General features: G+C 45.8%; 1 protein-coding gene across 3 annotated transcripts; it reads right to left on the bottom strand.

Annotated features, from left to right (window-relative positions):
- Positions 1–11,210: 11,210 nt before the first annotated feature.
- On the bottom strand, positions 11,211–26,362 carry LOC133884450 (E3 SUMO-protein ligase SIZ1-like). 3 transcript variants are annotated; one of them, XM_062323875.1, is made up of 17 exons: positions 26,025–26,362; positions 25,307–25,387; positions 24,976–25,018; positions 24,572–24,650; positions 24,305–24,470; positions 24,027–24,160; positions 23,184–23,252; positions 22,350–22,431; positions 21,756–21,831; positions 21,512–21,585; positions 16,678–16,785; positions 15,930–16,091; positions 15,427–15,531; positions 14,673–14,753; positions 13,430–14,593; positions 12,301–12,648; positions 11,211–11,477 (listed from the first exon to the last, which is right to left on the bottom strand). In XM_062323875.1, the coding sequence occupies exons 1-16, from the start codon at positions 26,049–26,051 to the stop codon at positions 12,598–12,600; spliced, it is 2,502 nt and encodes an 833-aa protein (XP_062179859.1). In that variant the 5' UTR covers positions 26,052–26,362; the 3' UTR covers positions 11,211–11,477; positions 12,301–12,597. The 3 variants fall into 3 exon arrangements, with proteins under 3 accessions (XP_062179859.1, XP_062179857.1, XP_062179858.1); XM_062323873.1 differs by having other exon boundaries at positions 13,408–14,593; positions 26,025–26,361; XM_062323874.1 differs by having other exon boundaries at positions 13,408–14,593; positions 24,305–24,467; positions 26,025–26,361.
- Positions 26,363–27,191: the final 829 nt, after the last annotated feature.

The raw sequence follows: 27,191 nt of genomic DNA, 5'->3' as shown, positions 1-27,191 counted from the left end.
TTGGGCCACGCTTTGGGCAGTTGGGCCGCCTCGAGGCCGAACGCCGATCTTCGCTGCCACTTACGCGACGCGAAAGGGATCGCCGGCACACCCCGAGTGCTTACTCGCTGCCAGCGCGGGCCCGCCTGTCAGCATCGTCTTCCACCTCGCGCCCGTGGTAGACGACTCCTCGTCGTAGCTCGCCGTCGCCGCCACTGCCCGCGCTACACCGCTTGGTACTCCCAGTATTCCCCGTTCCAACCGCCGCTGCCTCCGTGCTCCCCAGCGCGACGAGCTCCGTGATGCCGGAACGATGGTTTTTTGCCCATGGAACATTCTTCGATTTTGAATGCTGGATTGGAACATCCCGTTTCAATGTATAGAACGTTAGAACATTTCATCTGTGGGATTGGGGGCTCACTGGCGCCATGTTGGCGAGCGGCAGGGAGACGGTCAGGGTGCAGCAACATGGTCGACTGTAAAAAGGGGGCCGATGGCGAGATGTGATGGTTCCCCCGAGCATTCTTTAGCGATTTTTTTAATAATAGTGCGATGCATATGCTTTACAGTAGTAACACGGGAGCGCGCAGCCAGCACGCGGGAAACAGACCCACACGGAAGCAAGGGCGCGGGAGCGTGCGATGCGAGCTCAGATGGGGAGCGGAGCATAACGCAGAGGTGAGCGGGATTTTCAGGAGAGAAACGCCAACTAACGGGACAGAAATTTGTAGTTGTTTTTTTAATATAAATTTACAAAATTACATAAAAAAAATAACAACATTAAACTATCGTTGCCCGTTCTTTCGGCTACCCGGACTATTGGGAAGGTACATGGGCCGCACAAATTTGGTATGATGGCCATCTGGGAAGGTGGAAGGGGTGGGTGATTTGGCCTGTGCACGTGGAGTCCAACAGGAACTTGCGAGCGGAGGATTGTCCTCTTATTTTTTTTGAGAGGGTACATTAGGATAGATCTATACATATACGCCATACTCATATAACACATATACACATGCACGTTCATATATATGTAAGAGGACACTGAGAGGTATGAGACTTACAGTACATGAGAGCCTACGAGAACGTGTTTCTAATATTCTATTAGTAACGGGTCTTATGAGAATATGTCTCTAATAATAATTTCAGGTTAGACTCGTGTCATACCGGTAACTAATGAGAGATCATTAGTGATAGATGAGAAAATCATCTATTACTAATTATAACAGTGACATGTCATTTGGCAAGCCGTCACCAATGACCGTGTCATTAGTGATGTGTAGCAACGACATTCACATCAGTGACGGGTATCAGTTATCACATGTTACTAATGTTCATTTCTTACTCGCAACAGGTCGCAAGCCATCTCAACTTAGGCCTGGGCTGTTGCGGCCTTTGAGCTAGCCTAGAAGGGGTGGTCATGCACCTGCACGAGGATAAAAGGGGCACAGGAGGCAGTTAGGGTTAGGGTTTCCCCGCCCATGTGCTGCCCCTGCCTCTCCTTACCGCTGTGCCGCGCGCACGCTCCTCTCCGCCGTTGAGCTCCTCCAAGCCGCCGCCCCTGCCTCCTCCCCCTGTGTCCCTCCAGCCCAGCAGCAAGGAGGCACCAGCGCCGGTGGTGTTGGGGCTGCAACTGTCGGCGCTGATCGATCACGTCGCGCGTGTCAATTGGTCCCTCCTCGACCGCATCCTCGGCGACATATATCTACGTCGCGTTGCCGCTGCACCCCGGTATCCGCCATAATTTTCTTCTTCCTCCTCTTTTATGTCCAAAAATTAAAGAGGAGACTAGGGGGCTCATGTCCACCCCCCCCTCCCCTGAGATTCGCCGTTGTAGGAGAGGTACAATGTGCAATACACTAATCTACAACAAACTGAATAATTGAATGGAGAAAAAAAATTAAACCAAAGAATAGAGAGAAATTAACAAAGAATTCATCTGGGTTTCATGTATTGAACTACTAGAACAAATAAAACCAGCTACTCGAGCTTTAAAGCAAAGGAATCCGTCTAAGCAAGCAGAGGTTCCTTACCAACAACACAAGCAGGAGTACGTCCTCACTCTACACCCCGACTATGCATGGAGCGACGAGTAGAATTAACTTTGGGAAGCAAATTACAGCGTGAGCCCCTGTGTGCATTGCACGAGGCCTTCTTCTTATTCCTCCTCCTCTTCTATTCTTTTTCCCCTTTCATCCCCAAAAATTAAAGAGGAGACTTGGAGTGGGGGGTGCCCCCCGGATCCACCACTGTAGGAGAGGCACCACGCGCAACACACCTATCTATAACAAACTGAATAACTAAATGGAGAAAGAAAAATTGAAGCAAAGAATGAAGACAAATTAACGAAGAATTCATCTATGTTTCATGTATTGAACTGCTAGAACAAATAAAACTAGCTACTCGAGCTTAAAAGATAGGAATCCATCCAAGCAAGCATAGAGTAAGTTCTCACTCTACACCCTAGCTATGCATGGAGCAGCGAGTAGAATTAACTCTGGGAAGCGGATTGCAGTGTGAGCCCATGTGTGCATTACACAAGGCATTGGGAACACTCACTTCCCACCTTTAACTCGTGTAGAGACACACCTCACACCCAATATGGGGGGGTGACCTTCATATATATATATAGCCAATATGGCTGGGGATACAAGGAATACAATCAAGTATACATAGTAAGAGCTAATTATAGCTAATCACACATAGACCTGCCTAATACCTGCCCGCAGTCTAAGCGGGAGGATCCCGGACGCATAGACTGGACCTGAATTCAGTAAATAGCTGTACAGGAAGGCCCTTGGTCATGATGTCTGCGAACTGGTGGGAGGACGGCACATGAAGAACCCGAACTTGTCCCAAGGCGACCTTCTCACAGACGAAGTGAATATCAATCTCAATGTGCTTCGTGCGACGATGATGAACGGGGTTGGTTGTCATGTAGACAGCGCTGACACTGTCGCAGTAGACAACCGTCGCCGAAGCAATGGAGACGTGGAGCTCCTGCAGGAGCTGGCGCAGCCAGCAGCACTCGGCCACCACATGAGCAACAGCACGGTACTCTGCTTCTGCACTGGAGCGGGAGACCGTGGTCTGACGCTTGGAGGACCAAGAAATCAGATTGTCGCCGAGGTAGACACAATAGCCGGAGGTGGAGCGCCGAGAATCTGGGCAGCCAGCCCAGTCGGCATCGGAGTAGGCGACCAGTGACTGAACAGGGCCGACACCAATGTGGAGGCCGGAGGAGAGAGTGCCCTTCAGGTAGCGTAGAATCCGCTTGATCATCGAGAGGTGCGGCTCGCGGGGATCATGCATGAAGAGGCACACCTGTTGGACGGCGTATGCCAAGTCAGGACGAGTCAGCGTGAGGTACTGGAGCGCGCCAGCAAGGCTCCGGTACGCGGACGGATCAGCAACAGGGGCACCGGCGGTGGCGGATAGCTTGGCATGAGTGTCAACAGGTGTCGTCGTAGAGTGACACTCAGCCATGCCGGCGCGTTGAAGGAGCTTAACGGCGTACTGTCGCTGTGATAAGAACAAGCCGTCGGCGGAGCGAGTGACGGAGATGCCGAGGAAGTGATGGAGTGCGCCTAGGTCAGTCATGGAAAACTCAGAGTGGAGGCGCCCAATGATCTGTTGTAGAAATGCCATCGAGGACGCAGTAAGGATGATGTCGTCGACGTACAGAAGCAGGTAGGCGATACTGGTCCCGTCTTTGTAGACAAAGAGGGAGGTGTCGGAAGTCGAGGCGACGAAGCCGAGCTGGCGAATGTATGTCGCAAAACGCTGGTACCAGGCTCGGGGAGCCTGCTTCAGGCCGTAGAGGGAGCGCTGCAACAGACACACATGATCAGGAAAAACAGGGTCGACGAAGCCTGGGGGCTGCTGGCAGTAGACGGTCTCCTCCAGATGTCTATGGAGAAAGGCGTTCTTGACGTCTAGCTGATGAATAGGCCAGGCGCGTGAGGCAGCCATGCTGAGGACAGCCCGGATGGTTGCTGGTTTGACCACCGGGCTGAATGTCTCTCGTTGTAGTCGATCCCGTGGCGCTGGGAGAAGCCACGAACCACCCAGCGAGCCTTGTGGCGGGTGAGGGTACCGTCGAAGTGGTACTTGTGCTTGAATATCCACTTGCCGGTGACCACGTTGGCGCCGGGTGGCCAGGGCACGAGGCGCCATGTCCCGTTGTCGATGAGCGCCTTGTACTCCTCAGCCATGGCCGCACGCCAGTTTGGATCAGCCAAGCCGCTACGGTAGTTGGCGGGAAGTGGAGACGGAGTGGTTGTCGCAGAGAGCCCCACATACCGCATAACCGGTATGGCCCCGGACTGGGTCCGCGTGATGCATCGTTCCTGCTGTACGGGAGGTGCTGATGGAGCTGCGGGCACCTGTGGCTGCTGTACAGGAGCAGTAGCCTGCTGGACAGGAGCAGTAGCCTGCTGTACAGGGGCAGGAGGCTGCTGAACAGGTGCAGGAGCCGGTCCTGGTGCTGTAGAGGACCCGTCATGCGCCCGGGGACGCCGGCTGTAGACAAGCCGGATGTCCCGAGCTGGTGGAGCGGCGTGAACAGCAGCTGGAGCCGGGGCAACCGCTGGAGGAGCAGCAGGCAGTACGGGGCCGTGAAACAAGATCACGGGGTCGTCGGTCAGCTCCTCAATGAAACCTTGGTGTGACTGCCCAGCAGCAGAGGGCAGAGATGCAGGACGCACCGGCACTGTAGTTCCTGCAAGCAAAAAATCCAGGTCGCTTGGCGAGGACCTGGAGGGGTAAAGCCCGAAGGGAAAATAAGTCTCATCGAAGACCACATGGCGAGAGATGATGACGCGCTTAGTGGCCATGTCGAGGCAGCGGTACCCCTTGTGGGAAGAGGGATAGCCGAGAAAAACACAAGCTGTGGAGCGAGGGGAGAGTTTGTGGCGAGCCGTGGCGGTCAAGTTCGGATAACAGAGACACCCAAAGACACGTAAGTGGGAGTACTCGGGAGATTTGTTGTGGAGGAGAGTGTATGGAATGCTGTGGCGAACAGCAGAGCAGGGACGCCTGTTCAGAAGGTATGTGGCTGTGGCGAGCGCCTCAGCCCAGTACTGAGCAGGCATGTGTGCATGTAGGAGCATCGTGCGGCTGATGTTGTTCAATGTGCGAAGAAGGCGTTCAGCCTTGCCATTTTGTGGGGAGGTGTATGGACACGAGAGGCGTAAATGAATACCACGGGAAGCAAAGAGAGTATGGAGGGTATTGTTTACGAACTCAGTGCCGTTGTCGGCTTGGATAGCTTTGATGGCAAGGCTGAATTGAGTGTGGACATAATTGCAAAAATTTGCAATATGTGTGGAGACTTCAGATTTGCGAGTGAGGGGAAGGGTCCAACAGAAATGAGTAAAATCATCAAGTAAAACGAGATAGTATTGATACCCGGATACACTGGCAACCGGGGATGTCCATACATCACAGTGAACAAGTTCAAAAGGCATAGAAGTATATGAACTGGAATCTGAAAAAGGAAGGCGCACATGTTTGCCAAGCTGACAAGAATGACATAGCAATTGCTCTATTTTATTACAGCTGATGGACGTATTACGACGAAGAATGTCAATGGTGGCGGAGCTGGGATGACCAAGACGGTGATGCCAGAGGTCGGTGGAGATGGCAATGCTGGCGTGTGGAGCGGAAGACGCAGCAGGGAAGGTGTAAAGATCACCAGCACTATTGCAGCGAAGCATCACGCGTCGGGTCGGGATATCCTTGACAGAAAAACCAAGAGCGTCAAATTCTATAGAGCAGTTGTTGTCCCTAGTAAATTGACGGACAGATAGCAGATTGCAGACTAGAGATGGGACAACTAAGACATTATTTAGATGAAAATTGGACTCTGGTGTATGAAGAACAGACTCGCCACGACATGAAATAGGAAGATTTGCACCATTGCCAACTGTAATGGAAGAGTGAGGAGGAGGATGGCGAGAGAGGAGTATACCATCCGAGGAGCTCATGTGGGAGGAGGCACCGGAATCCAGGACCCAGGGATGCTGGCCCTGGAGATGCATCTGATTGAGTGCAGCGACAAGACCATCCTGGTTCCACATGGGAGCTTGTTGGGAGACGTGGAGCGGCGCAAATGTCGTCGGGGGCTGCGTAGGCGCGAAGGCCGTGTGAGCCTGAGGAGGAGGGGCGCCAAGCACGCCTGGGCGCCAGCCGCCCTGCTGAGCCGAAGGAGGGCCCTGTGGCGCCCATGGATTGTAGCAAATCCAGGGGCCTATGGGTCGGTATTGGTTAGTCTGGCCAGCGCCGCCGCGCTGCTGCGCAGAGCCGCTGTTCCAGCCACGCTGGCCCTTGCCCTTGCCCTTGCTGCCGCTGCTGTTGCCACCGCCGCCGCCCTTGTTGCTGCCGTAGCCGGTCACGTGTGGGTTGTGTGGACCTCCAGAGTTGGCTGTGGCAGCGAGAGCGCGGCACCCGCCCGGGCTGGTGCAGCCAGAGCCGGCGGTGGCGAGGAGGGCGGTGCTGGCGACCGTCTTTTCGTCGTTGGCGAGACGAAGCTCCTTTAGTGCCAGCATGTCATGGGCTCTGGCGAATGTGGGAAGTACAGCGGAGTTGGCGATGTTGTCGGCGGTGTTGGAGAAGCGAGGATTGAGGCCACGCAGAAGGGCGAGGACGAGCTGCGAGTCCTGGACAGGATGGCCGACGTCGTGAAGAGTGGCGGCCTTGATCTTCAGCCGCTGGCAGTACGCCGATATGGTGCTGTCACCTTGCACCATGGAGTGAAACTCGTTGAGGAGGAAGATGGCGCGCGGCTCCCGGTTGGCGCGGAAGATCCCTTCAATGGCCACCCACAGATCACGAGCGGTTGGATCGGCACTGTCCATGGCGAGGTCGAGGACGGAGTCGTCGACGGAGCCGGAGATCCAGCCCCAGACGCAGCACTCCGCGGCATCCCACTGAGGATCATCAGGTCGAGGGGGAGCAGAGCCGTCGATGTGCGAGCGAAGGCCGAACTTGCCGCACAGCGACTTGAAGAAGAACGCCCACTTGGAGTAGTTGGATTGAAGGTCCAGCGTAAAAGGGATGTGGAACTTGACATTGACTGTGGCGTAGTTGTGAGCCACGATCGGGGCAGCAGCGCCGGCGCTCATGGCAGGCATGGGGGGAGTGCCTGTCGCGGGCAGGGTGCCGGCACTGGTGGCCGAGGAGGAGGAGGCCGAGGTGTCCATGGGAGAGGAGAGAGGGAGGACGGGCGAGAGGAAGTCTCGCGCGTGGGGGGGAAGTCGCGCGATCACGGAGTCGCGAGGTGGAGGGGGGGAAAGACCGGGAGAATAGGATCTAATCGTCTGATACCATGGAGAGACACACCTCACACCCAATATGGGGGGGGTGACCTTCATATATATATATAGCCAATATGGCTGGGGATACAAGAAATACAATCAAGTATACATAGTAAGAGCTAATTATAGCTAATCACACATAGACCTGCCTAATAACTCGATTTTTATTTATTTATTTAACTTTTCAAAATAAAATTTTATATTTGTTGGAAAATATAGGTTGTTTCAAACTTGCAATAATATGCCATGAGAAACAATGTTCAGTTAGTTCCTTTGCAGTGTTTTTGTTCTCCTAGTTTATCACTTGTGTTGTGTTGTGGCTCGTAGTTAGTGTTCATGTTGTACATTAGTAGTTTGTCACTTATTGTGACCAGAGGTAGTAGTAGAACAAAGTATTAATATATCATTTTATCTGGATTTGAAGCATGGCAAAGCAAGAAAAACCCAGCCAAACGAGACGCTCTGCTTCTCCACTATCCAAAGTGAACTAAGTGAAGCACCTATTTTGAGGCTCCCAGCTTCTTGAAGCCAGCTTTTCATAAGCTTGCTTCTAGAGATTAAAAGGAGACGAAGTTCAGCCATACAAGGCTAGGTTTACTAGTATTGGACATGTCATGCATACTATTTTAACAAATACTATGATGTAGGAAAAACTCAAAAATATACAATCATGGAGTGCTTTAGGAACTTCTTGGAGCAGCGGACACAAAAACATTGATGGCTGTCAATTCCAGTTCCATGGCGTCGGAGATGCATCATAGGCGTATACCATTGCATTGATAATTGTACAAGGCATTGATAATCTTCGCAGGCTCAACATCTTTGTCATTATCAAAATAAACTAAACCTGGGCTCTTGCAATCCCATGAAACCAATCCGTATAAACCATTCTAGCTAGCAATACCGCTTTCTGAATGACCTCTAGATGGTGGATGCACAATCTTGTTTGCTCCATTCTCACAATAACTGTTATATCAAAGATAAAAGAGGGAAAGAAAAAACACATGAAAAATAAAATGAGAATACCGGTGTCAAAAGTTGATCAGAAAAAATTCACCAACTACAAGATCATTCACTCTCTTTCGGTTCAGAGTATTAAAGTTATCACATCTAAGGATGAAGGAATTCTTCAACATGATTTATGAAAAGCTATGTTTTGAGGAATACAAGACAATTACAGAAGACCTCTGGATTGTATACTGAAGTTTGCAATTAGTGGTAAAGAGCAATGTTTTAAATAGCATGCTATCACGTCGCTATTACATTTTTGGAGGGCTCAAAAGCTTTCTTGCTCATGCTTGGGTCCTTGATTCAGTGATAGGATGCTTAGTGCCATGATGAAATGAAAAAAAAAATGATGAGTAATTGGCTACGAAATCCATACAGTCATGCTACTTTGCGTACTTTCATACAATAGAAGATGATGATCTTGGCAATTTGAATTCATGACTGAGTCATTCAGGTGCATCTCCAGTGAAAATAGGCTAAGGTTGGAAATTTGAAAAACAAATTCTACGTTGTTTTTCTTTTAGATAACGGAAAAATTTTCCAACATCTGCACCATAACAGTGCACACAGTCTGATTCATTGTTGCATCATTGCAGCATCACGCTGGAATGTGAAAAAGATAAATATAGCAAACTACATGATGCTTGAAATGTCATCCACCAAATAGCATGTTATCAAATCGTCATTTATTCCTGGCGAATACTTCCATAGCCATGACCTCCAATGTTTAACATGCTTTACACACATTTTCCAGTTTAGAGACATTGGACTCTAAACTGGAATAGATGTCAAATACTTCTAATTTAGAGTCCAATGTTTCAGCCAGTATGTGCCACTGAACAGTGCCTGTAGAAAAGATATGATTGATTTTTTTTGTCAAAAATGATATCATTGCGACACAGTCATATGGCCCAACATTGAGCAGTAGCTACGCCAACTTGGATTCAGAACGACACTAGGAATTGCACAATGTCATGCCGCTGCCGATTATTTCATATGATAGAATATGATGATTTTGGCGACTTGGATTCAGAACCGAGTTCATACACCATAGTAATGATGGAGAAAAACTAAAACACTGAGCTTTGCTACTTGTTGCTAATACGCCTAGCATGTTTTTGTCCCAGGCTTAAATGAATCATACACGATGTCCATGGTTAATAAATTGAGTTGTGTGGTTCCTATCCACGCTCGGATTACCCAAGTGGATGTTTACCAAGTTTTTTCTTTTGCCATTGTGATGCTTATCATGATATGAACATGCTCGTTGCGAACTGAGGTGAACATTGGGAAGCGAGCATACATTGTGAACATCTCGTGCGAGGCCAGTCTGAACGGGCAGGGGGAGCCAGCTCCTTTTATGCTGACACTGGCACTGTATCGTATACTACCGAGGATCGCGACAAGCTGGACCCGATGCGCATCAGAGATCGATCCTCCCACCAGTTGGCACCGACAGTAGACAACGCAACCGAGTGAGCTTCTCGGGGCAATGCTGTGACGTGAGGAACGATCCAGACGCGGTGTGCCGTGGGTGTTTGGCAACCTTGGCCGCAGCGGCAAAGCCAATGAGGATGATGGCTCCTGTATCTCGTGTGCTGTTGAGGAACAGAGGATGTCTCGAGAAATCGCAGTAAAAAGAGTAAGTAGAGTGCGGATGAGCATGGAGTTCGGTGGCAACGCTCCTGGATGGAGCCAAGCCGATAGGGGTTCGAGCCCTTATTCCGCACCCGTAGGTCTCCAACGAAGATCGCGCTGTAGGGAAACGCATGGAGCTCGATGGCAACGCTTCCAAATGGAGCCGAACCGATGGAGGTTCATCGGTTCGGCTCCCGTTCCGCACCCACAGGTCTCCAACGATGATCGCGCCGTGAGAAAACACCGTTAAAGAAAAAAGAGTTGGTAGAGTTACTCTAGTACTCCACGTCCTCGTGCTCCGAGAGCTGGGGCATGCTGGTGGTGGTGCGTAACAAGGCAACAATTCCATCGAGGGACCGGAACACTCCAAGCAGGACATAGGTGTGGTGTCGGGGATGTCTGCTTCTTCAACCTCAAACTGACCACGGCTGCCTTCAGGGAAGGCGACGTCGTACCAGATGCTAATGAGGATGATGTTGGTGACTGGTGAGGCTCCCGAGACCTCAGGATCTGCTAGGGCTAGCTAGCACCGCCGCGTCGGCGATGAGAACAGACGGGTAGCTTTAGCAGGTGTGCCTTCCACCGGCCGTTTCGATCCCTTTGGGGACTTTGGCTGGACGGGACGGGAAAGACATGGAGTATATTGGCTTGCCTGCCGATCGGCTGGCATCTGAGAAGAGACGTACATATGCTTTGTCTCCTTTTTCTGCTACACATTTTGTGCAGGCAGAATGTTTCCAGGTTGGACCATGCTCCCTGCTCCAAAAATGTAATCCTGCCGGAGCAATATAATCCGTGGCCCCCGTCATGTTCTGAAGTAAATGAGGTTTACAAGTGCAGTACTCCGTCCAGCACCTTTAAATCATGAGCTTACGGAGCTGATAATCCACAGCCTCCAACTGGAGAAATCATGATTCCACAACCGCACGATACTGAAGTCTGAAGACCGCGGAAACCAACCTGAGGTATTTCACAAGCTGCGCGCCTGCACTGCACCCAAATAAACTGGGCGTATCCAACCAATGAAACGATAACCATATCACGCTATTGCCAGAGTTCAGTGGAACGAGAAATGAGCGAAGCCATCGGCACAATACAGCAAGAAGCACCTCGAAACTTGGAGAGCAAGCAATGATCACTTGACAGGACTCACAGCGTGGTGATTACCCTCTGCTAACCACGACTTTAAATTGGATGTGCTGCCATGGAAGCTCAAGCAGCTCAGTGTGGCAATTTGCAAACCAATGCACAGGCAAATGATCAGTTGCTCAATTGAAAACAGAAGGGCTCTGTTTATTGACCGCCACTTCCAGGAATAATTTATTTTCCATCAAATATCAGGGTAATAAACATCTAAATTAGTAACCAACGCTACATACAATGATGGTACACACAAACATTCACATGTATTTGTCTTGCACCCAGGGATGCCCCCCCCCCCCCTATTCCTTATACCCAGCAAATGTCAGAAAAAATGTACAAACCGCTCCACTGGCCACATTAAGCCTCGATTCCCAGTTAGAAATATTCTGTACCAACCTGACACAGAAAATAGACGAGTTATCTCCAACAAATAAACAAAACTAAACAAATAAAACAAAAGGCTCATGCTCCTTTTTCTTAAAAAAATCATCATGAATCTCTGTGTATTTCACCTCATGGCTTCATCTGTTGATCTCCAAGAATAGAAAATTTCGTACTAAACGATCAAGTAGATAACTAATTTTAAATTGACATTTAACACAAGAACCCTACTGCTTAGATAAACGTCGAGGCATATGGCAGAAAAATGTACTCAGTTTTACTGCTAGTGCAGATAGGCAGACATAATTCTTACCTACAGCCTACGGCTACACCTACTAATTGCAACTTCTTTCTTCTCAGAAAAATCCATTTCTAAATGTTTTGTTTTGTATATCGTACCTTATACCCATCACTTATTTCCTACTACACCCTTCTATTTAATTCCTTCCATTTATTCTTCCGATCCAAAAAAGGTAGTCACATTGGAGTAACGTAACCCAAGATAGTGAATGAATTGCCTGCAATGTCTTATGATTTACTGACCAAAGATGGGCTAGGTTTGAAAAATTACAGGATCAGCAGCCAGGTTATCTTATTGAGGGGTGGGGTGTAACTAAAAGCACTTGCTTCTATTTATCCTATTCTACTCTTCAGTTGTGTCTTGTAACTCTACCATCAGATCCTAGATCAAGTAATTTCGTAGGTCATCTCTAATGCTATGCCAAACACATGCTCAGCTACTAGTCAACCACTTGAATCACAAACTGCAAGATCGTTCATAAAAAATGTGCAGCATATCAACCACCATATAAAGAGAGAATTGATCATCTATCCTTACCATCAGATGAACTCTATGCAGATCCCACTTGGATCGTATAGGACACTTGAAGTTTGTTCACCAGGTTGAGGCAACAAAGCATCCACGCTGGTGTTTCTCTATGTATCAACCAGAATACAATAACCTTTCCCAGTAAAAATCAACATTTTGGAAGCCAACCTTGCCAAATTAATCGCAAACTCAGCTATTCCAATGTGCCAAACTACTCCGAATCAGTGTCTATTGATAAACATAGGCGAGGCCTAACAGACCGCGGTTGCCGAGGATGAGAAAATATATTTTCAATCCTTCTTGGATTTAAATTAGCTCCACTGCATCTGGCGTTGTCTGTGCTTGGAAGAGCAGAAGCTGCAATTGAAAAAAAGAAATTATGACACCAGCATTGACCAATAAACCAGTCACATGAATAGTTTGTTGGTAACTATGTATATATATAATGGTACAGGTGGGAACACAAAAAATAAGCCAGAAGGAAATATCAAAATACAGTTCAGTTCACATTACAAATTCGGTTCAGTAAATATGAACATACATGAAAGCTAGATAGTTCCAGTCATTCTAATCCATATTAAATCATTAAACCTTTTGTACATGCAAGCATAGCAAACAGCAAAGCTCTGCAACTAACATCTGCAAACAGCAAAGCCCACAAGCGAAACCAAGATAGGTTGGTAATAAATAGAAATGCTAAAGATTTTGATATATCAGAAATATTTTAATTCAGTTCACTCCTTAGGTTCATCAGTATGCCGATACAGATCATGTCAACTACAGGGGAATAAGCGGAGCCACTCAGCATAAAGTGTAGAATCAACAGCAGCTAATACCCAAAAGCAATCAAAGACGAATTCCAAAAGCTAATCGAATTCTTTCAGGTATTTTAGTGACTAAGAAATGGATATACAGTGTATGGGGATTTGTTTTATCAGACTTTAAAAATCTTCTATGGAAAAAAAATATGACCTAAGATGCCTGACTTCAAAAGTTGAATGTGATGATCCTGAAAATGGGTGAACGGCTACCAAAAAGAAAAGCAAGTGTAGTAACCAATTATCTTTAAAATTAAAACAAACACAAAAAAAAAAGAAATTCATAAAAGAGAGAGACCAGTATTAATCAAAGGTCCAACCCCTGTCTCTTTTGATGGAATTTTTGGCTGTGATTTTTGACCATCAATACTTGTAGACTCTTCATTACCACCTCCACCTGCTGCAAGTGTAAGCGATATCCAATCGTCAGAGTGGAACCCATTTGGTGCATTCGCACGCTCGCTCAGTTCTTCCTGAAGGGGAACAGCAGACGGTTGACTTGGAAGAAAAAGATGTAAAGAAGGATCATCGCCAGCTAAAGCCAATGGGTTATCAACCAAGCTTCCATGTATCTCATTACTATTCCGGCAAATTGAAAGACCGTGAGCTACTGAGGGCTCCTCTATGCCAACATTACAATCAAGAGAATAGTCTTCCGGTGCAATATTAAAGGAATTATTTGCACCAACAAAAGGATTGGCAACATCAGTATCAACCCCGAAAAACTGGAAACCTTGCTCCTGTTGCGGATAAGAATGCATTTGCCAGTTGTTTATTTCAAAATCAGAAGCATTGCTGCTTAATAAACCAAGACCACTCGTGCCAACGACAGCATCCTCCTGGTATCTTTCAGGATATCCGGGACCATTGGTGGTGAAAGGAAAACTGTTGCCATTTGCAGTAGTATCGTCATAGACAACTGGCGGGCGGACAATTGCATCATTCTCTTCATCAGAATCACTAAGAATAATGACATCAGCAACATTTTGTTGTTGCTGTGGTTGATCCTCTGTATTGTATGTTTGACCAAAGTTACCTGGAAAACTGTCAAACTCTTGGTTCAATGATAAATCAAATTGCATACCACCCTCTTGGTTCACACTTGCATCTTCCCCATCTCTGTAACTCCCAGTGGGGCTACTAATCATAGGCACAATGTTTGGTGTTCGGAACCCAGTATTGTTCTGGATTTGATTTCCAACCACAGAAGGTTTCTTATCATCAGCTTTACTACTAACTTCCCATGTTCCATTTGGATTCCTTTTGATTCCAAGTTTTAAACTTTTCTGTCCATCAGAAGTGCCCTCTCTCTTGAATTCATTTACATTTTCAACACCCAGTTTTATATTTTCCTTTAAGTCACAAAGCGTACCATCAGGCATATGCCACTGAGATAGTTCTCTAGTTGCAGCATCACCCTTCACACGCCATGACCCATCGGGTTTAACATCAAGCTCATTAACATCTTCACTGCAATTGCGCAACTACATCCAAAATGAAAAAAAAATCAACAAAAACAATAATATCTAACAAAAGACATACAAATGTCCAATGAAGACCTACCAAAGAAGTAATCCGATTGAAGTAAGGATCGATCCTCAAGTTCTCGAGCGAGTAATTCTTTAAACATATTGGACATTGCCACTGTACAAACATAAGAACAAGCCAATCAGAGAGGTCAAATACAAAATATGAAACCATGAGCATGTCAAAAGGTGAGTTGCAGGACATCTCTTCAAATGGAAGAACCAGAAAGGTAAAGCACATTATCTTTAATCATCAAGAGTAGCAGAATATATGGGAAAGATAGCCCCTCCTCCCTTGTACAACACTGACATAGGAGAAAAGGAATCCCCCTCTTCTTCCATGCACATTAGGTTCATAAGCAGCCTAGCTTGGCTAGCCATGCCCAGGGTCAGACCAGGATCAGGCTTTAATTTTGCAGCCTTCGATCTCAAGCATGATCCGACCCTGCACAGAAATTATTAATAGAACAATTTTTTTTAATATCCACAGTATTTTCTATTAGAAAATAATATAAATAATATTTTGGGGCTTTGTGCCTAAGTGTATCAGACCAGTCCATGCTCTTACTGTGCACACAGAAATTAGGCATGGACCAGAGCCCAGTTGGGACAGACATTCAAACATCCCAATATACACACAAACATTTGAATGTGCTTGTATCAGACCAGTCCATGCTCTTACTGCGCACACAGAAATTAGGCATGGACCAGAGCCCAGCTGGGACAGACATTCAAACATCCCAATATACACACAAACATTTGAATGTGTTTATGCAAGCAGAAATTCTAACCTTGCGAGAACGTTGATTCAATTCCACAAAAGTTTCAAGATCAAAACAACCCATGTGAACGCAAGGCTTGAACCTTCCAGCAATCCTCATTCTGGATCCACTATTCTGAATATATATATATATATATATGTTAGAGAAAAAGTTAGATTCAAGTCCAATGCTGCAAATCACACCAATAAAAAGCATCACAGAGGCTTAGCTCAACATGCCAGCCCACCACAAAACAAATATTGACAAAGGACAAAATCTATTACAATGCTTATTGATGCTTCTGCATAATATATAGAGGTTAGCAACTGTCCTAATACGGCTAGCTGAGCACGGAACAACCACAACCTGATAAAGTGTGGCTGGTTTGCTACTACTAACAGTATACTGTACTAAAAATACATGATCAAGCCAAACAAAAACGTGACAACAGTCACTGAAGTGATAACACTTATTTTTTCCCCTAAAAAAATGGAACCTCATCATAAACTGGTAATGTGCAGATGAAAACTCACAGGACAACGAAGGTTGACAGTAACGGATTCAGTAACCACTTCCAAATCACTGTCACTATCAGCATTATCTGTAGCACCTCCACCTCCAAGACAGCGCCGAACACGAGCAAGCGCATCCTCAAAAGACTCCCCATCACCTTCCTTTTGGATCAAGCTTAATACCTGGACATCAATAATAGTGTCAATGGGGGGGGGGGGGGACAAAAGGAGTGTAACTTGGTCCAGAGATATACTTGGTCTCATAGTGGAATGAAACAACTCAGACAAAATACAAAAGGTATTTACAATCTAGCCATTCCCTTTCATTCAATATATATTTGAATAACATGTGATAGTTTTCCCTCCAAGGGATCATTATATTAGTTCTTAAATACAACAAGAAAATTGAAATAATGGCATGAGCTTCAACAAGAATTATTAATGTAAACTGGTGCTGATATAAAACTTCCATTCACACAAGGTGAATTCGCTATGCTCATTACCGTAATTTACACTATACAGGTTTGAAACTTCAGATCTAATTAACATGAAACAAGCTAATAAGTTGACAATACATAGGCACTGCTTACAAACACCAAAATCCTTAATATGCAGCTCATCCTTAATATGCAGAATAACACACTTCAAAATAATGTTATAGTTTGATCAAATTAACAATGACAACTGCGAGACAAGCAAACCTGAAAATAGCACGTTTTATATAGATCATTTCAACCGCGTGATAAGTAACAAGTCAACTGAACAAAACCTGAGCAACGGTCCTCCTCCTAACAATTCGGACTCCAAAGCAAAAGGTTCGAGTATCAACTCTTGATAAGCTTATTTTATTGATTCCTTCTCTACTGCAAGTGGTTATCTGCAAATGAGCAGTCACATCAGAGCCATGAAAATAGAACTCAGGAAAAGAATTTCAAAGTAAAACAATGTTGTGATCAAATTATTATATACACTACGAAAGTAGAACTTTGCCTCATCCACCAATACTGTGCACCAAATTCCTTCCTATCTCTACATGTCAGATGCAGATAAAAGAGTGTTAACTTGAAGCTGGATTTGCTGTGTTGCCTGTTTTATATCAGCTCTAGCAGCTTCTTAACAAAATCAGACAGTGGTTATTGCATCGTGGACCTGTCATATATCAATGCCTACATGCTAATTAAGTCTTTGGTGAAAATGACCTCTTATTATAATGCCATCAAAAATGTAAAAGTTCTTGTGTGGAACATGATGTTGTTGATTTTTGCATATCTCATTATGTATGCCATCCTGTTTATTTTATCGCAATATTTTTTATGTAATTTCAGTTTTTTTTCAAATTCAACTGGTATTCTTTGGCTTTACAGTCCTATAACTCCTATGGTGCAGGGTAGCATGATCAATTATATAAATTTGTCAAGTTCAGCCAAGTCAAGGCCAGGCACTTGCTGCCACACAAAAGATATAATAATTTGGGACAAGGACCATACTGGCGCACACAGCAGATTATTTCTGAATGTCGATGTAGAAGCAAACAATGCCCTTCACTATTAAGAACCATATGGCTGACAAAACATTTTGAGCAAAGCAGGATCTGAGCTGGCAACATTTATGGTGGGGCAGCGAGAGAAAGGCAAGGCTACTATGTTTTAACTTCTTAAATTGATATCTGGAGATGGTTTGGCCCAAATGTGTGCATCAGACCCAAGTACTGAGGGGCAAGCCACCTCGACCCATGACGTTCCCTAACAAATTATTCTGGGCTTCACAAGTATCCTACTTTTGCCAATCTGTCCCAACCTCATTCCTGCACAGAGTTCCATTTCACGCTCCCATACTAACTCCACTTCAGAATTTTCAAGCTTCCATAACATGCATATTTTCTCCAAAACAAAAAAAGAAGCCATTTTTTGACTCCCTATCACTCCTGGTTACAGGAAAGCACAAGGAAACTACTGACAAGTGAAATCTAATATATCTTGCCAAAACAAATGCACCTAAGTTTCTCGTGAAGACTAAAGACTTGTTGGATTGATCCTGCGAGAGGTGGGTCGTATGAACACACGCAAGCACACATTGTTAGCAGCTTCTGATGTTTATTCAAACACCCAAAAGCCTATAGCTACTAACAGCCTCTAATTGGATTGAAACTCATCCAAAGGTGTACTGAAGCTCTAAAGCTTTTCTTCTTTTTTTTCCTTGCTGTTAGCAGCTTCTATAGCTACTAACAACTTCTAACGGGTGAAGCTCATCCAGAGCTTCCGAAGCTCTTCCCTGAGCTTTGATGTTTGAAGCTCCTCGACTCCAAAGCATACCTACCGAGGGGGGGTCACCCCAATATATAGGCCACATGACCGACCTATTGTTGCTACAGGGTAACCGACGTACTGGTGCTGCAGTGTAGAAGGAGAGCAAACCGAGGTCACTCGTCCTAAATTGAGTCTTCATCATCGCCTTGAATCGATCGATCTCCTCCTTCGCCAATCCCGTGATGATCATATCATCCACGTAGACCCCAAGGAGCAGCTGCGTGTTGCCATGGCCGCACCGGTACGTCGCATGTTTGTGCGCGCTCTGCTCAAAGCTGAGAGCCCTTATAGAGCTGTTGAGCTTCACATTCCATGCGTGCGATGCTTGTCACATGCCGTAGAGTGCCTTCCACTGTCGCGGGATTTTGTGCTCTTCTCCGGCGACGACAAGTCCCGGCAACTACGTAACATACACTTCCTCCTCCACATCGTTGTTGAGAAAAGTTGATTTCACATTCATGTGATAGACTAGCCATTCCTCTTGGGCAGCTAGCGCCAGCAACAGGTGCACAGACTCCAGACAGGCAACAGATGTGAATGCCTTGTCGAAGTCCACGCCCGGCTGTTGCACATAGTCATTGGTCACAAGGCAGGCTTTGTGAATCACAACCCTAGCTTCGTCTTTCTTGAGCTTGAACACCCATTTGAGCCCGATCGGACAGTGGCCACGCGACAGCTCCGCCAGCGTCCATGTCCCATTCTCCTCGATGTCGTCGATGTCGTGCTCGACTGCGTCCCAAAGGCCTCGCGCCTGCAACATGACCTTCATCATGTGGGACCACTCAACATAGTTGGTTCGTGTCAGCGTTAGGTACGCAGCCGATCTGCCAATCTCCTTCCCTCGTCGTACCACCAGGCCGCCACCATCGCCGACGCCACTTCCACCTGCACCGCTGTCACGGACCCTGGGACGCGGTGGCGATTGCGATTGTGAACCGCCAGATGTTCGTCCTCCAACTGAGGTGGCCCCGTCAGTCGCCGGGAGATGGACTTGAGTCACCATGAACTCCACGATGAAGTTGCTTGACGAAGCCACGCTCCCAGCTATATCTGCCTCCCAGCTCCATCCGACGTCCTTAGAGGCCACGAGTGTCGACCACTGAGCCATCTCCGAAACGAACAGAGCCCATCATACCTTGATCGAGCTTCGTGAAGACATTGTGGCGACCTGTCATGTGGTTGGTGGAGCCAGTGTCATAGTACCAGCCCTCCAGGTGGTCGCTGTCGTCGCTAGCGCCAAGGTGGACTTACGCGCGCGGCTCGTTGAGGTGGACGTGGCTTGGCGGTGGCTCTTGCACATCACTGAGAGCGCACATGCACCATCAAGAGCACAAGATCGTCTTCTTCCTCGCCCTGGGCTAGATAAGCCTGCTCTTTCTTGCGCGATCGCAGTGCTTGGCCCAGTGGCCATAGTGACCGCAATTGCGGTATCGTGCGTGGCCTCCTTGCCATCGGAGCCGCCGCCTCCCCTTTCTTTCTCGATGCGCACGCACGGCAACAGGCATTGCCGCCGCCCTTGCCACTGCCCGAGGACCCTGCGCCCAGCTTCCGCTCCTTGATGCATGTGAGTCATTGCTCCTCTATGAGGAGATAGAGGAGCAGCTTACCATTGACAGTAGGGGCTTCTTCCGGATCGAGACGATCCTCCATCGCCTTTAGCCTCCCTGTCACTTCCTCCAGCGTGAGCATCGAGAGATCGAGAAGAATCTCAATGGACAGCAATTTGCGAAATTCGCTTGGGGATTACTCGTAGATACTTTTCTATCATCTTCTGTTCTTCCATCGTTTCTCCGAGCGTGACGAGGTTGGTGACGAGGCTGGAAAGATGCACTACGAAATCGTCGATCGTCTCCCCATCACGGAAGGAAATTGCCTCGAATTCCTTCCGTAGCTGTTGCGCCGAGGCCTTGCGGACACGATTGTCGCTGACGCGCATCGATGTGATGGTGTCCCAAACTTGTTTGACGCTCGTTTTGACAGCGAGCGTGTCGATCATCTCCTGGGGCACAACGCAGAGGATGGCCTCCAGCACCATGCGATCTTCTTGAAAATTCGCATCGCCAAACTCCACTGCGTCCCAAAGACAACGAGCCTGCAAAATGACCTTCATGAGCAAGCTCCAGTCAGCGTAGTTGCTCCGTGTGAGGATCGGGTACAATGCACCGTCAACCTCCTTGACCACACATTGGACGACCACATCACGCCCACCGACGTCTCAGTGTCGCAATCGTCATGACAGCAGCAATGGGGAGCTACAACGATTAAACTGCCTCCGAGGACTCGGAGCCGCACCACTCGTAGGAGCCAACATCGCCGAGATCAATCAACCCTGGCTTTGATACCAATTGTTGGATTTGATCCTACAAGAGGTGGGGTTGTATGCACACACGCGAGCACACACTGTTAGCATCTTCTGATGTTTATTCAAAAACACCCAAAAGCCTATAGCTGCTAACATTCTCTAAGACACAAGAGTTTTCTCGCTGCCAGCAGCTTCTGATATTTATTCAAACACCCAAAAGCCTAGATGCTAACAGCCGCTAATTGGATTGAAACTTATCCAAAGGTGCACTGAAGCTCTAAAGTTTTTCTTTCTTTTTTTTCACTGCAGCAGCTTCTGATGTTTATTCAAACATCCAGAAGTCTATAGCTGTTAATAGCTTCCAACGAATGAAGCTCATCTAGAGCTTTTGAAGCTCTTCCCTGAGCTCTGATGTTTGAAGCTCCTCGACTCCAAAGCATACCTACAGGGGGAGGGGGTCACCCCAATATATAGGCCACATGACTATTGACTGACCTACTGTTGCTACAGGGTAACCAGCGTATTGGTGCTGCAGTGTAGCCGCCATATTGTCGCTACAGTAACCACCATAATGTTCCAAGCCGTCGTACTGTTACTGCAGTACCGACAGCAAAAAGATTGAACTAACACACAAGGATTATACTAACAAGACTGTCCCACATGTACACAATTTGCCAATACGCTTCTAAGTGTTATATAGTGATATGGAAGGCTCTGAGAAAGCATAAGAAAACTCAACGGACAAAAATCAGAAGCTTAACGCAAATCATACTTGAAACAGATAAAAAAAACAAGCTCATATTGCGTTCTAACAGGAGTCCGTTTTAAAGTTGTATGCCAAGTTGTCAACACAACAAAATAGGCCCTGTCGGCCAAGAGGGCAGTGGAAACACTGGTTAACCACCATAGCCCAACAGATATAAATGACTAGTACCAAATCTCCATCCAAACAGCAACTAGATCCTACCAGCAGGACGAAATAAGAATTAACTCACCAGTGGCCCATCATCCCGTCCATTTATCCCTAGTAACTGAGAACCAGGTCTGGTCACCACTCTTACAGGATAACCTGAACAATTGGAACTAAATATCACACTGATAATCTCTTAGTTTCATGTAATATCAATGTACAATAGAACCTACATGACTCAGCTATAGCTACACAACAAATAAACCAAGGTTCGAGTCTGAATACAATTCAATAATTCCAAGTTATACAAGAAAAATTGTTAACATTACCATTCACTTGCAATTCTGCGTATTGAGGCCATTGCATCCTGAACTGGACTTTGTCATTTATAAGAATGCACCAAACCTGTCCACAAGATCACAACACATTCTCTAGTTAACAAAAAAGCACAACATAACCTGTGAATGTGTTCAAGTGTTTTCCCTTATTGGATAGGACATATGATAATAGGCCTAATCCACAAAATCAAGACATTTCAGAGAAGCAGTGTACTCAATGTGCAAGACTCAAGTCTATATGGCACAGACAATTTGCAATGACACAAAACAGATAGCTTATAGTTGGGCAGTAAAATGAGAAATCAAGGACATTCACAGAAAGATCGTAGTTCAGCCATAGCGGTTTGCCTCAGCATTGGGCATTGAACAATGGCACAAAGGTTAAGTCATACACTATATTGAAAGGGTTAATTCGATGAGAAAGATCACATGTAGTGACCTCATCTTACATACACCCACATTTTCTTCCTTAGTGCCCCAAGGTTTATGACATAGCAGTATCGTGTCATACATCAAATTAACATGTGCAAGATTTAATCAGGATTTAGGCAAGTGAAATTTAGTCTTGCACAGGAGAGGGCAAACCTGGAGATCATATTCTGGTCTCTGGACTGTTTCTCTATCTGCCCGAGAAAGTTGGAAGCTTTTCTCCACGATTTGAGTTACACTTGTTCAAGAGATATAAAGGTTTAATAAGGGCATATTTATCATCAGAAGTAAGACAATAACATCAACCCAGAATTCCGGAGACTATAAATTTTTTTGAAAGGACAGAGACTTAAATTAAATAGCAGAATAGAAGTCTGCTCAAATAGCATGCTATTATCCAATAGATGTGCTAAAACACAAGGATATGTAGCTATGGACCACCTTAATAAAAATATCCCCATATATCATACGTTGGATGCTGCGTCACACTAATAGTACATGACATATTAACAATTAAGAGCCTAGGACAACGATTATTTAATAATGTATTCCAACGATGAAGAGAAATTAGTGTCTGACATCGATGCAATAGATTTTAGTTATATATGTCTAATGAGCACTAGTGGTAACCATTTTATATATTCATATTACCGGCAACTATTTTACAATTGTATTAAAAACTAACAAGAAAATTGGGAGCGTTATCAAGTCTAATGGAATTTAATAACGAACCAAAGACAATGAACTGAAGTAACATGCATGTATTTGTGTATAGCAGGGTAGCAACAGAATGATAGCATAAGCTCATAAAAAACTCTTGACAAAAATACAGCATGAAATTTTCCTCAACTATGACAAAACAGAAAAGTACTTGTATTGATCTTTTTTTTTTAAAGAAAGAAAGAAAGAAAGGGCACAGTGCACATTAGGTAAGACGCAGTGATCATCAGTTAAAATGTGGCCACCAATACGACTTCATTATATACCTACCCATCATTTCCAACACCAGACGACATGAATTTCACAGGGAGTAATGGATTTCCTGTAGTCACCCAAAACCTGCGAATTCAATGGGTGGAATTAAACAATTAGAACGAGAATTGCAGTTCCCAGTCTGCCACAGGAGAGGAATGCAGGACAGTGAATCAACTAAGAAGACTTATCAAATGCTTCAAGGTCCATATATTTTATATGTAGACATGGCATTCTACGCAAGCAAAATTGTGCTATTCCGACTTCAGAGCTCCTAAGCAGATTTACAAAGTTTCCTGTGCCTTTAATATAATCCATTAGAGATTCTGAATATTTCTAGTAAAAGCATTAGATATTTAGTTGCATATAGAAACTCCACATTGAAAAGCATTGCAAGTTTAATTGAACAAAAACCTAGACAGATTGGCTAAATAGTCTTCAAAAAATATACTAAATCTTTGCATATCATATTCGTTGCAACAGGAACTAAACCGCTAACGTGTTCAAGCCAAGCAAAGAGAAGATGGTGCTTAGTAGGCACACTATAAACTCAGGCAAAGACAATCCACAATGTCACTTAACCTAAGGAATGTTCCTATGAGTGTAACAGTCCAATAATACATAAGTACATTTGAAAGGCTTAGTGCATTGCAAACTCAAGTGAAATAAGATGGCAAGTTTGATAGTTTATCTGCGTAAAAACATTAAAAAAAAACTAAGAACAAATAGTTGATCAGATAGGAAAGTAAACTATGGTGAAGTTGATTCACTACATTCAATGATAGCAGGACATCCCAACTGGTGCTCTTGAAAAAATAGAAGGGAAACAAAGCAAATCAAACAGGTTATAGCAGGACATACGGGTCTGCCCGGTTCAGTCGGCACACTTCACAATAAAAATGGGGTGGAACATCAGCCCGAACACCCTCCGTGGGTTTATCTGGAATGAGTACACAGCTCATATGCTGCCACACTTGGCATTTGGCATCTTCACACTGCAGAAAACAAGATGCAAGATAAAGGATCAAAGAGAGACATTACACCAAATGAAGCCAGTTGTCGTTCAGAAATGTAGAGAAGTTGTGCCTTTCAAACGAAAGCAAAAGAAAAAAAGAAAAAGAAAGAAAAGGCTACCCTACCTTGATCATATTGTCATTTAGCATTGTGCTACTGCAAAGGCAGCGAACCTTAGTCTCCGCATGGTAAAAGTCACTGGCTTCCTCTTTGGGCCCAAAATGATTGAAATCTGATCCGCTGTGGCTCCTAGAGGCTAGATCAGGAGCACATTGAACTTGCATTTTCCTGCTAATGAAAGCATCGAGACATCAAAACGAAGTATGTCAATAACTTCATCTCAAGTAGTCACCTCTTGTGCAAACAATTTGACAAAAAAGATGGAATTTAACCTGTATGTGTCCTCAACAACTTTTGCCACTGCCTCCCTTGTTAAAGCATTTTTCCTTCCCCATCCATGATAGCGTTGATCTGCAACAAGCAAATAGTGCTGAAGAACTGGATTTCATCAAACAAGCAAACTTAACGATTCAGAAGAAGAAACTAAAACGTAGAAGAGAATACGAACGAGCTGATGCTCTAATAAAAGAAAAGAAGAGTTTTTAAACAATTAACAGCTGAAGAACAACAAAAAAAGGATCCATACAGAATAACAGAATTATAATGGCACAGATGCACATAAAAACCTATTGGCTTGAGGACAACTGAAAGGTAAGGCTATTCCACATTGTACATCGAAAAATGCAGTGGTTCAAGGAACAAACAAGGGAGGCATACACAACAAAAGCAGGCATACCTTGCTCATCTGATAACAGTGCCAATACCCTATCGACAAGATCCTGTGAACAACGATTAAGAAATCGGATCAGATAATATAGAACACAAAATGAGCTAGTACAGCAAAGATGAGCAATACTGGATTGAAGTTCTTTCTATGATACCCTCGTTGCCACCACCACGAGTTATAAACACCAGACAAGCCCATCAATGATTTATTAGTAAACTAGATAGCTAGTTCACCTTGGAGGTTTGTATTCCATGCCACCGTGAATTGAAATTGTATTTGTCCCGGAGGGTGAAAACAAGTACAGGAAAAGCAATAATAAGAAAGGAAAACATTTGCTAACCTGCTTCTTCCCTTGCTTCGGTAACCCCAACTGATTTAAGATATCTTTAAGTTCCTTTATTCTAAAGTATGCAAGTTTATCCTGCGATAAACAAGGAAATGGATCAACACCGAAGTTACACAAGTAATTCATCAGCATGACATTCACACGTAGTACACTACCACATGCCTCGTGTTTGATCCACGGAACAGACACTAGAGAACCATTACGGAGTTCAAAAATGTGATATTTGTGTGTTAATCATGTGCAAGCTAGTTGCCGCTCGAGTAAGTACTGCATCATGCTATAGAGGGATTTAATCCAACCTACCAATAACAATACATTAGCAACTAACTTGTAGACCACGACGGCATAGAACGCCTCCTGAGAACTCACATAGCTCCCAACCCCAGGACCTAAGGCGGGCAACTGACTAACATGCTAAACCACAGGTTAAGCAATTCCACACTTCTGAGAAAGCCAGAAGCTGCTACTGGTGCCAATACACGCTAAAAAACTAGGATCGGAGCTACTAATTCCACACCTATACATCCCTAAAACGCGCCACAAAAACAACCATCTCGGCCCACGGGCAGCAGCAAAGAGTAAGGAGGCGGCAGGGGCCGAAAACCCCCAAACCAAACCGAATCCACGGTGAAATTCGCGTGAAATCGGCGGAGATCGGGGGGGGGGGGGGGGAGGATCAGTGGTCGGGCGGGCGGACGGTCGCCCGTTCTACCTTGCAGGTCGAAGCCGGGTCTGCCATGGCTGCCACCCGCCTACTCCCGCGCAAGAAAACCACCAGAGGCCACGGGCATGGGGAGCGATCGGGGCCCCCGGCGAGGAGATCCGGCGATCGGGGCGCCGAATTCGGGAGCGAGACGGCGGCCACGCGCAGCAGCAGCGGCGGAGGTTGCGGCGACACTCGCCCTCCTCGCTTCTCTCTCGCCTCCGTTTGTATCGACGCTGCGTGGGCGTTTTTTCCACTCTCTCCTCGTCTATTTCTTCTCCTGGCTCGCGTCGCGCGTGCTTGTGGGGTTCGTCGACGAGCGAGGAGAGAGAAAGGGGAAGGGAGGGCTCTGTTTCTCTCTCCTATTCAGCCGCCGCGGCGGACGTGTCGGCCGCTATCAAATCCGGTTTTTCCCGGTGCCGTACGAGTCCGCGACCCTCCGAGTCGGCGTGGGGGTTGGTCGCGGTGCGGTGCGGTGCGGCTTCCTTTCCTGGCTGGCTGCCACCTGGCTTTCCTTCCTTACAGGTCCCCGCGCTGCACCACATGACTTCACTGCGGACGTCACCATGGGCCGGGCCGGGCCGGGCTGACATGGATTGGAAGGGCCTATGAACACAATTTAGGCCCAACAAAAGATGGGCTAGAAGGGAAAATTTTGGTGCGAACCATCCGATTTTTTATATATATTTTATTTCTTTAATATTATCAAGAATACTGTTGTTTCGAAAAATCGCAGATCTAACCTACCGTCGCTCGTTTAATAGGCGACGGGTGAGATCTTGTGGGCCTCGATGGTCGGTAAATTAAATAAACAGATTGAGAAAGATCTCGTCCGTTAATGGGTTATATCGTCATGTTAGCGGGTGACATGTTGTACTCGCTCACTGAATATGCGATATGTGCGTATACATAATTTAATTTTTTTAATTTAATTTTTTTATACAATAATTTGAAAAATAGTGTATATTTATTTGGCGAAAAATATAGTTATGCAAATAGTTGTTGACAGTGGTTATTGTTTTGAAATTTTTGGTTTAATGTAAATTTGTCGACATTTGTTTAGTTCTTTGATGTAAAATTGTATGGGTAATTTTTTAGTTAAAGATATAAAATCTATTTTTTCGAATAATTGTAGTTGTAAAGTACTATTAGCATAGAACCTGGCAAGGAGATTAC

This window comes from Phragmites australis, chromosome 11 (assembly GCF_958298935.1).
Source record: "Phragmites australis chromosome 11, lpPhrAust1.1, whole genome shotgun sequence".
Taxonomy (NCBI): domain Eukaryota; kingdom Viridiplantae; phylum Streptophyta; class Magnoliopsida; order Poales; family Poaceae; genus Phragmites; species Phragmites australis.
The sequence above is the reverse complement of the archived record's forward strand: the minus strand, read 5'-3'. Positions and strand labels throughout refer to the sequence as shown.

Coding starts and splice junctions, on each gene's coding strand:
- LOC133884450 (XM_062323873.1), bottom strand. CDS start 26,051: ATGGCAGACCCGGCTTCGACCTGCAAG. Junction 21,832..22,349: donor GACCAGAATATGATCTCCAG/GTTTGCCCTCTC, acceptor TCTTGTGGACAG/GTTTGGTGCATTCTTATAAA. Junction 14,754..15,426: donor TGAATCAACGTTCTCGCAAG/GTTAGAATTTCT, acceptor ATGTTTGTACAG/TGGCAATGTCCAATATGTTT.